The following is an 11,214-nucleotide window of genomic DNA, read 5'->3' on the forward strand; positions in this document are numbered from 1 at the left end:
GTAATATTCCATTCAATCTTTCTATTTTCTCGTGAGGAAAGAAAGAAGAGCAACAAGGTTAAGCATCCGTTTGCTTTAGGTTTAAATAGAACACATTGTCAAGGCCAACTTGTGTAGATTTGGATGCAAGCTTAATTATTCATGTGTGTTAAAACCATGGTGGACAAAGGCAGGAGATAGAAGATCATCTTTCTCAAGTACCAAATACGAGAGATGATAAAGGTTGCATACAAATAGTGTTAGATATTATGGTATGTGCATAGACAACGAAATAGTTGACATGTTATATGATACTGACGAGCATTTATGAGATGGTTGTCAAAATCACTAAAAGTTAGAAGATATAATTTAATTGTTGTATTGGAAAGCATCTTGTAACATACCCGCTTCGAGTTATAATCATTTACATCCAATCATTCAACGCATGCTACCCAAGGGTGACAAGGTACCAAGTAATAGTTTGATCCTTGAGAGCCACACGTTTAAAGGCCAACAATCACTCCATCATAACAGATCGACTTTACAATTTTGTAAATCATCCTAGATCAAAGCCTGACCAGAACAGATCCAGTTAAGCCCAATATCTCTCTAAATTGTTAGTCTTCTAAAAAGTTGCTGGTCCAAATCGATCCTTGACTTTTTCTCGTTACATTTGGAGAAACATTTTTAGTAACTCTTGTCTTAAATAAGCAAGCAGTTGAAGGTGTGTTCCAAGTAACACTTGCCAAAAAGATAATAATCAAGAAGTCAAGATAAAGGTTATCCCTATCTTCGTGTCATGTTCAAAGTAATATAATTGGAACTTTGTTTTGGCTTTCTAGATTTTATAGAGTTAAAAATTTCAAGGGTAAAACAACTAAAGACACAATTAAGACCCTTAAGTACACATGTACTCATGTTTTCTCATGCTCATAACCAATATTTTGACTTGGTTGACCACTTACAATCCTACTACCCTCCAAACGTAAGGATATTCGATCTCATTCCAACAATTGATAAGTCTCTCTCTTTACTCCCTCCTCATGAATATAAGTTCATATCCTTTCACATGCTTTATATCGAAAGATTATCAAGCACCCAAATCATTTAATCACACCCGCTTTTTGTTGGGTTTGGGTTAAAAAAGGTCCAAGATCACATAATCATGGGAAAGATAGCCATGCACACATCTTCATCAGAAAACATGTGGATAGGAGGAGCAATAGTATTGATCATCATTCTCACCATCTTATTGCGAAAACTAGCAATCTATATTGATTGCAAAGCAAAAGCAAGAGCTTTGGCTAAAGCACAAAGGAGTGACCATAGTCAGAAAGACAGAGAGTTATCTTCATTGTCTACTACTAAGACTATTAGGACATACGCACTTGAGGAAATCAAGGTCGCAACGAGAGATTTCCGAATTCGAATAGGTGTTGGAGCCACGTCGTATGTTTATCTTGCAGAGCTCGGGGATGGAAGGTTTGGCGCGGTGAAAAGGGTGATGGAGGAGAGAGGTGGCTGCCAGAAGATGTTTCTTGATGAAGTCTCCATCTTGCTTAGGATTTGTCACCCTAACTTGGTTGGCTTGTTGGGTTTTTGCCTAGACAAAGGTAAGTTCAATAGTATTTTGGATTAACCTTACTCAGCTTAAAGTATTTGTTGATCATAGTTACTTTAATTTAGAAAGAAAGGTTTAAGCAAAAATATCGGATTAACCTTACTCATCGTAAATTATTTCGTTTTTATATATATATTTCCTAAAATTATGTTGGAATTTTAGAATCATATCATAAACAAACAATTTAAAACTTTATATATAGTTTGTACTTTTATTAAGACTTTAATATAAAGTGATCGTCACATGTATGCTATTTTCTCTCTTTTACCAAACGGACATAAAGAGAAAAACAACTATCAAACAAGATCACCAAAGTTTCGATGATGCATATTCCTAGCTTTGTATCCCTCCGTAATGGCCTAGGATAATATTCCTAAGGGATTATCTTGTTGGAAACTAAGTATTCTTTCTTCAATGATTTTCAATAAACATAAACATTTTCATTATATTATTTTCTAGAATTCGTGCAAGTTTACAAAATGGCCCTTGATGCATGTTATTTGTATATGGGTTTATTCAAATAATCTCAGATCAACTATACTCAGGTTATTTGAGCCACTAATCGGCATGACAAATATATAGCGCGTTTATCATTTTGATACCTTGTTATTATTATTAAAACGGCTAGTTTCAATCCAAGGCTATATTGTCAGAACGCGTTTTTACTAAACCAAGCTGACACTTTCTTAATTGACCCATTTTAACTAAAACATGTTTTGCTTAAACCCGTTTTGAGCCAAAGTCAGTTTGAAACGAACCAATTTTGGCATCTCACTTGCTGGTATTACTAGACATATCTTCTTTGAACCACACGCAACCATTTTTTCAGGCTAATGCTCTTTGAACCATGACAACGCTATCTCAATATTAAGGGTTAAAAATTAACTTTTCAATATTAGGTGTTAAAAGTTCATTTCTCCTTTGTAAAGAAGCATAATAAGTTTTAATGTTTTTATTTCGAGCTTATATGTTAATAAATTTAATCTTGTTTAAATAGCATAACTTTTAATATTTTTAAATTAAAAACACCTAAAGTGCATGATATAAAACATAAATTGTGCATATGTACACCCTTCCAAATACAAGTTTTAGCTAGCTAACTATTTCACCTCGCCTATTTAATTGTGCATATGTAATCACAAGAAAATACTAATGTTATTTATATCAAAGGGCTTCTAACCGAATGATAGCAAATATCGAAAATGTGAACTCTTTTCTCAATTGATGAGGGTACAAATCACACCGAGGACAAAATAGAGTAAATTTAGTAGTAGGTTATAATGGACCAATACTAAAAACCCTCATCTGATATGCATAATGCATTCCAATAGTCTAGGGAGTATTGATGTGTGAGTTTGCTTCTAAAAACCGTATTATTATTATTATTATTATTATTATTAAGTTCTTCCGCCTTTATCAACCATGTTTCTGTAACTATCACAGGTGAACAGCTTCTTCTACTGGAATACATGCCTAACAAGAGCCTTTTTGATCGACTACACAACCACAAAGGCAAGTCTTCAGGATGCCTCTCGTGGTCCAGTCGTTTAAGCATTGCCCTAGACATTGCGTACGCCCTCGACTACCTCCACTCAGTCGCAGACCCTCCAGTCATCCATAGGGACGTCAAGTCATCCAACATCCTTCTCGTAAATGACGATCATGCTAAACTTGCAGACTTCGGGCTATGCAAATTAGGACATCATGATGATTTCACTGCTCAAACACCGACAATCATACGGGGCTCATTAGGCTATGTTGATACCAATTACCTCAACACGGGTCTAGTATCACCAAAGAGTGACGTATATAGCTTTGGTGTTTTATTGCTTGAGCTCATAACAGGGATGAAATCTTTGCAAGGCTCGATAACCCTAGCTGAGTGGACAAGTGAGTACCGAAAAGATCAGGATGCGGAGGCTTTGATGGGTATGTTGGATCCAAAGCTAAATGGCCAAGTGAACGTCGAACAACTTAGAGTTCTAGTCCATGTTGCAAATATGGCATTGCTAGAGAACTCGATGGCAAGACCAAATATGGCAGAAATTGCGCATAAGATATCGAGTTGTATGGAGCATCCACCTGAAAGTGAATTGCCTGTATGATTAGACTCATCGGTAGCAAGTATATACGTACATTGTTAGCGTGTGTTAGTACACATACGTAGGTGCATTACACCTACATTGTATATAACATTATTTATAACATAGAGAAGTGATGCAAAATATCACTATTTTACTTCATTTTTTTTATTAATCTATTTTTTTTTTATTTTTTCCGTGTTTCTATGACAATTACTTATATATATATATAAAAAAATTAAAATCAATTAATATATAAGATAATAAAACTCATAGAAAAATTAGAAAATAACTAAAAGTAATATATTAAAACTAAATTAATAAAATTTGTAGCCAAATCAAGAAAATAAATATTTAAAAAATAAATAAAAGTATTATAATAAAAGCATCTTAATTTTCAAATATATTAACATATATAAAACTTGCATCATAATTTTATATAAAAATTTGTTTATCTAAAAAGTTTAAGAAATTGAATTTTAATAATTCAAATTATAACATAGTGGTCGATAATAGTCCATACTTAAAATTTGGCCATTGCTTATCCTACCACTGACGTTTGTTTCAATAACAATACTCGAAGCTAATCATCAGAGAACAAGATTTAGCGATACATTGAGAAGACAGGAAATGAGACATGTTTTATGACTGCTTAATCTATCGCTAAATCTTGTCCTCTAACTTTGTAGTCTTTGTATTTTTAAATTAAAAGGTTGATTACATATTTCATTCTCTCTCACTCTCTGGGGTTATCTTAAAAACAAGTAGTTTTCTAGGAAGACATAGAATAAATCATAGCCATTAGATCATGTTAATCAATGGTTGAGATTTAAAATTATCAAAAACCGTCATAGTTTTATAGAATTACTCTTTTACTATTATAACCGACATAGTTTCTTAGATTTGTTCTTTCACTATATGTTGTAATGTCACATGTCAAAAATCTATTGGTTCTTACTATTCCTAGGAAACTCTTTTTTTTTATTTGAATCATTTTCTATATATATATATATATATATATATATATATATATTTGGTTACAATTGGGTTTTTAATCTTTATTTAATACAATAATTACATTGTATTGAGTTACAATACAACCAGGGCCGTCTTTGAGAATTCACGTGTCTCGGTCGAGCCGAAAAAAATATGCCTCTTAAACTTTAACGTACTAAATAATGTAAACACATTTTTATACGCTGATTAAAGCTATATAGACAAGCATAACAATTAGAAAATCATGATATTAGAATGAGTTTATTACATACTTAATAGGCTAATAGCTAATTAAGGTTTTGTGAAACTCTCATAACATTTTTATAGCAAATTGGTGCTCTTCGCAGTTTATGTTCTCTAATGTTCCATTCTCGATAACTATCATCGTCAACCCGCTAAGTATTTCTTAAGGCATTTTGGGTCGAAAATACGATTTTAATAACTATAATTTCGAAAAACTCATTTTTGCAGATGCTATCATGACTAGGGATGAGATCGGACCGTACTGGTACCGACCGCTCCCGGTCCCAAAAATCTCGGTCCCAGAAATTACAAATTCTTGGTACCGGTACTGAAAAGTTCGGTTCGGTACCGGTACGGGACCGAGATTGAAGGTAAAAATTCGGGAAATAGGTCCCGGTACCGGTACCGAAACTCAAAAAATTGGTACCGACGGTACCAAATCGGTCGATTTCGGTACCGGTATCGGTATCAACCGGAATCAGTACCGATTTTGCTCATCCCTAAATTCATGACTACTGGTGTTCGAAGTTGGCTCTGCTATTATCACGCCTATTCGTTTTTTTTATATTGCTTGAAAGTACATGGTCTTTTTCAAATTTTAGCGGGCCTATAAATCTTTGGATAATCCAAAAAAGGGGGTCAAAAGGGTGTTTGAGCAATATAAAAATAGTGAGATTTGAAACATTCGGGTATTCAACGTATATAACATCGAGAATTTTTTTAAAAATTTGTGCCCCCAAAGAAAACGTGTCCCGGCCGGTCGCCCACTTTGCACAACCCAAGAGCCGCTTATACAACTTTGTGAATGATTTACTAATGTCGAAACAAGTGTACGCCAAGTAGAGTTGTATGTAGTAGTGTCATGACAAGTGAATACGAGGTATCTACCTATTACTAGTGTGGCCTTCTTTATATATATTTAGTAGATTTTGGCATAGTATTTGTATTAAACTAGGCTAGTAATCCGTGTCACACATGAGTGGAAACATTAGATAACATAAGTATATTTGTTACACATCTAAATGAATTTCAAATGTTTGATATACTTTTACATTAATCTTGTGTGTTTTTATTTATAATAAATTGTAGGAATACAAACAGATGACAGTAATAGTTTATGTTTAGGAACCCAACATATTTGAAATTAAAAAAATATCATTTGGTTACTTTAAATAATGTGGTCCAATTGCTAAGTTTATTATCTTGATGATCGCATCTAGCTAAAGGAGTCCTCAAAAAATAACAAATACAAAAGATTAATCTAAAATCAAACTAAAAAAATGTAAACATGAGAGAAAAGACTTGCGACAAATGAACATTTGGAAACGCTCAACAAACCTTGGTGTTCAGGAACGACATAATCTTTACTTCTGTAAAGAAATTGATCATATTGATACTGCACCTAAAAAGAAAACAAAACGTTTTAATTTTAAACAAAAAATAGTGTTGTTAATTACAAGCATGAACATGGTTTGGCATAGATACCTCTCCGGCATAAAAATCAGTTAAATAGTTTGTAACATCTCCTCACACAAAAGCAACAACACACCTAGTCCTACTGGAATTGCAGACGCAAAAGAATTTCCCTTAAAACCATAACTTAATTTGTACCTTTAAAACTATTGAAAATGAGATATATATGCTCCGATCTACACTGAAAGAAATATTGCATCTAAAGGGTAAATGTCAACACTATCTTAGTCAATATTACAATCTAACCTACCCAATATCAATACAAATTGTACCAGTTTTGACCCTACACTTACAACAGGCTGTATGGCTTTACTCACATACATTTTTTACCCATTTTTATACATAATTAATATGTTGACCAAGCCATTTGACATAACCAGGATGGATTATATACAGCTTGAATGCAATAAAAGTAAACTATGTGAATACGAGGTATCTACCTATTGCTAGTGTGGCCTTCTCTATATATATTTAGTAGCTATGGGCATAGTGTCTATATATTAAATCAAGAATCAAATTAAGTCTTAACATATTAAATTTATGCTTCACATGGGGCTACACAACTAGTTGGATTGACATTAAAGATACCATCATATTGAAATAGAAAAAAAAGTCTCCCGAAATTGGTCAACACCAATTCGTTAGAAGTTTGCTTAACAAGTTTTCTTCTTTTCCACGGCCGGTAGGTTAATTAATCACAAGCTCACAACCATTATAAATACTTGCTTGGGCCTTACTCATCTTAGCAAAATAAAGTTTATCAATTCCAATTCTTCTTCACGCATAAACATAAATTTCGATTTATGGTCTCGCTAATTTGTGCATAAAAATGACAATAAGAATGCACGAGGGGTCTCAAAAGTCAACAAAAACAACCGACTTGTGGTTATACACGTTATTAACCGTTATTATAGCTGTGCATTTCAGGCATGAACATATAATTCAAGTACTAACCATTGTGGCGAAATGCATACAAGAGGGTTGTGTCGTCCTCTCGATCAAGCTTCTCAATATTGTCATTGCCAAATGTTTTCAGTTCAAATACGTATCGCCAATGTTGTCACCTCCATTTTCGGGGAAATTAATGTTTTGGATTGTTCTATCTAGAAGTGTTCATGAATTGTACTGCTGATAATAACCTTAATATACAAGTCCCTGAAACTTTGTATTTGGATGTTGATGAAACTTCCCAATATATAGTATAATTCATCTTTGTAAATTGTATGTGAAGTTAATGTTTCGTTTCTATAAATAATGACCCAATTCCATCATCAGACTCTGATTTAACACGTTTACAACTTGTTTATCATCTGCCAACCCGCTTGACACGTCTACATAAATGGATTAAACAGTTCATGCTCAAGTTCACGATTATAAGTTATAAGTGTGTAAGGGTTAGGGTTAACATTTTTTCACTAACAAAAATGCATGTCATGTTCAGGTTAAACAATTCAACCAGTCAACCTAAGTTACCTAACACAATTAGCACCTCTAATGATACTTGGACCATATTACTAGTAAGCTCCAAAACATACAACCTCCACATCAATCGCTTGTGAAAGCTGAAGTGATCAGGCAAAATATAGTAATATACACCATATTATCGGCATAAAGAAACAAAACAATTGTTTCCTAAAACACAATAACTTCTCTCCCATTTATAACTCAAAGTGTGCTAGGATTACATGATTTCAAGTGTGTATAGGTTACGGTTGACAATTTTTGCACGGATAAAAGTATGTATTTTTTAGTTAAACAATTCAACCAGACAACCTAACACAGCCAAGCACAACTGAGAGATTCCGAGTTGGCTTCAAGACATACTTTACTATGCATCAATCACTTGTGGAAGTTGGTCAGATTTCTAAAGAAGACAAGATGTGGCAGTGTCATAACAAGTGAATACGAGGTCTACCTATTACAACTTTGGCTTTCTCTACAGACATTAAAATGTTTTTGGCACAATGTGTTATATTAAATTAACAACTGAATAAGCCTCACATATTATACTTATGCTTTGCATGGGCCTACATAACTAGTTGATTAAAAGATACCATCATATTTAAAACAATAAAATGCCTTGACCAATTCATTAGAAGTTTGGTTAGCAAGTTTCCTTCTTTTCCACGGCCGGTAGGTTAATCACAGCCATTATATATACCTGTTTGACCCATACTTGTCTAAGCAAAATAAAATTCATCAATCAAAAAATTAAATTTCGGTTTCCGGTGTCACTTTCGTGCATAAAGATGACGGTGAAAGATCAAGGAGATTCTAAAAAGTCAACTAACACATTCGACTTACGGTTGTTGTACGTGTTAATAACTATTCTTATAGTTATGCAATTCAGGTACGAGTATATCACTCAAGTATCATCCATTGTGGCTAAAAACACACAAGACGGCTGTGTCACACTCTGGATCAGGCTACTCAACTTCGTCATTGCCAAATGTTTTCAGTTTAGATACATATCGCCAATACTGCCACCACCATTTTCAGGGAAATTGATGTTTTGGATTGTGCTATCTAGAAGTGTTCACGACAGGGGCGGACATACCTTACGGCTACGGCTCAAATTTTTACGGGTAATGTAAAAAAAAAATTGGCCGATTTTCGTGTTTCATTACGGCTGGAAAAAAATAACGTTACGGCTAAGATTTTAAGCTTAACCAATATATGTTTTAAACACAATCAAAAGCCAAAGCCCAAACAAAAAAACCCATTAACCAAACAGTTGGTAACCCATTACATCTTCTTTATTTACTTTATCAAACGGTTGGTGTTTCTTGTAAAAGAAAAGATATGATGTTGGAATTAAAAAGTGAGAGAGTGAAAAATGAAATTCTTCTTGGTGAGATTAAAACAGGAAAAGGATTAAATCAAGAGGTTTCCCTTGCACGAGCCGGAGACACGCGATGGGGTTCTTATCATAGAACAATCACAAGTTTGTTAAAATTATTTCCTGAAGTTGTTGAGGTGCTTCAATTTATTAAATTAGATGGAGATAGTGTGCAACAAAAATCTAATGCGAAAGGTATTCTATCATATTTTAAGACTCTTGAATATTTTGTGTTTTATATACACTTATTGGACGAAATTTTAGGCCTCACAAATGTTTTATCAAAACATCTTCAAAAAAAGAGTCAGAGTCAAGATTTGTTGGAAGCGTTTAAGTTGATAAGCGAGACAAATCGAGCATTGAATAATCTAAGACAAACCGGATTTGATAAGATGTTGGCAAAAGTTACATCTTTTTGCGAAAAAAACAAGATTAAGATGTTAGATATGTATGAAAGTTATGGTAATCAAAGAAACCGGAAGTATGTCATTACTAATCGACATCATTTTGAGGTTGAAGTTTCTAACACGGTCTTGGATATGCAAATTCAAGAACTTGGAAATAGATTTAGTGAGGTCTCAACTACTTTGTTAGAAAATATGTCGGGTTTAAATCCTTGTGATTCGTTTTCCAAGTTTGACGTATCTAAGATAATGGTTTTTTCATAGATGTATCCGAATGATTTTACTAACGAATAAAGATGGTGTATTCCGGGTGATCTTACGACATTTTATTACACTTTAAAGGAAGATGCTAATTTTGCAAAACTGGGTGGAATGGGTGATCTTGCTCGTGCAATGGTGGAAACCGGAAAACACACAACTTATCCTTTGGTTTATCTAATATTGAAGCTAGCATTGGTTTTACCGGTTGCAACTGCAATCGTTGAAAGATGTTTCTCTAAAATGAAGTTTATCAGGACGGATTTTCGCACACGAATGGGTAATGAGTATTTGAACAATGCTTTAGTTTGTGCGGTCGAAAGAGAAACGTTTGATAAAGTAAATGAAGAAGATGTAATGGCTCGGTTTCAAGCTATCAAATACCGAAGAGGAGATATTTACAGCCCAACCTAGATCCGCCACTATTGGTTCGTTAACCCGGTTAGTTTAAATTTATTTGTTGTCGTGTTCTTTATATTTGTTTCGTTAACATTGTATTAAATATAGGAAAAAAAAATTGAGCGCTATCGCTTGGTTTTGAGTCTAGATCCGCCACTGATTCACGAATTGTACTACTGATAATAACCTGAGTATACAAGTCCTTGAATCTTTGTATTTGGAGGTTGATGGATTAGCCCCCCAAATTTATCATAATTCATCTTTGAAAATTATAAACTATATGTGAAGTTAAGATTCATCAAAAGTTATATAATAAGAATATATATAATAATACGTTTGAAACAGGGGACCTGACAACCAGTTACACAACAATGTGTTTTTAGTCTTACCATGCTCTTCTTTTTGTTCGACCCTCTAAAAGCCAAATAGATCAATTCATCAACCGATGGCTTTTTTAACACGTCAAGCCATAACCCGTTTTAACCCATTTTGTACAGCCCACCAACTTGAAAAACACCGTTTACAACTTGATTACCACCCGTCAACTCGCTTAACATGTTTACATAAATGGGCTTAACAATTCATGTTCGAGTTACATGATTATAAATGTATACGTACAGTTAGTGTTAACATTTTTACACAATAGTATATTCTTTCCATATATTATTATTATTATTTTTGGTCACACACCATAATAGTATATTATTATTATTATTATTATTATTACTATTATTATTGTTTTTATTATTATTATTATTATTATTATTATTATTATTGTTAGAACTTTGAATTCCTTTGTATTGCTTCATACATTTGTATTTTAGAGCTGAGAGTCTCTCTGTAAGCCACCTCTTTATCCCTTTAGATAGAGATACGGTGTGCCTACATCTCACCCTCCTCAGACCCTACCTATAGCTTTGG

The 11,214-nt window shown here is 33.5% G+C and overlaps 2 protein-coding genes across 2 annotated transcripts; both read left to right on the top strand.

Annotated features, from left to right (window-relative positions):
- Positions 1-1,143: 1,143 nt before the first annotated feature.
- Positions 1,144-3,705, top strand: LOC143624103 (leucine-rich repeat receptor protein kinase HPCA1-like). Its single transcript, XM_077094843.1, has 2 exons — positions 1,144-1,592; positions 3,044-3,705. Exons 1-2 carry the CDS (start codon positions 1,145-1,147, stop codon positions 3,703-3,705), a joined length of 1,110 nt encoding a protein of 369 aa, XP_076950958.1. The 5' UTR covers position 1,144.
- A 4,937-nt stretch (positions 3,706-8,642) lies between these two features.
- On the top strand, positions 8,643-10,415 carry LOC143623441 (uncharacterized). The gene is made up of 5 exons (XM_077094352.1): positions 8,643-8,743; positions 9,189-9,427; positions 9,497-9,636; positions 9,979-10,174; positions 10,402-10,415. The coding sequence occupies exons 1-5, from the start codon at positions 8,643-8,645 to the stop codon at positions 10,413-10,415; spliced, it is 690 nt and encodes a 229-aa protein (XP_076950467.1).
- Positions 10,416-11,214: the final 799 nt, after the last annotated feature.

Source organism: Bidens hawaiensis, unplaced genomic scaffold (assembly GCF_021521415.1).
Source record: "Bidens hawaiensis isolate Kalapana, Puna unplaced genomic scaffold, B.hawaiensis_p1.1 tig00000369_1, whole genome shotgun sequence".
Classification (NCBI taxonomy): Eukaryota; Viridiplantae; Streptophyta; class Magnoliopsida; order Asterales; family Asteraceae; genus Bidens; species Bidens hawaiensis.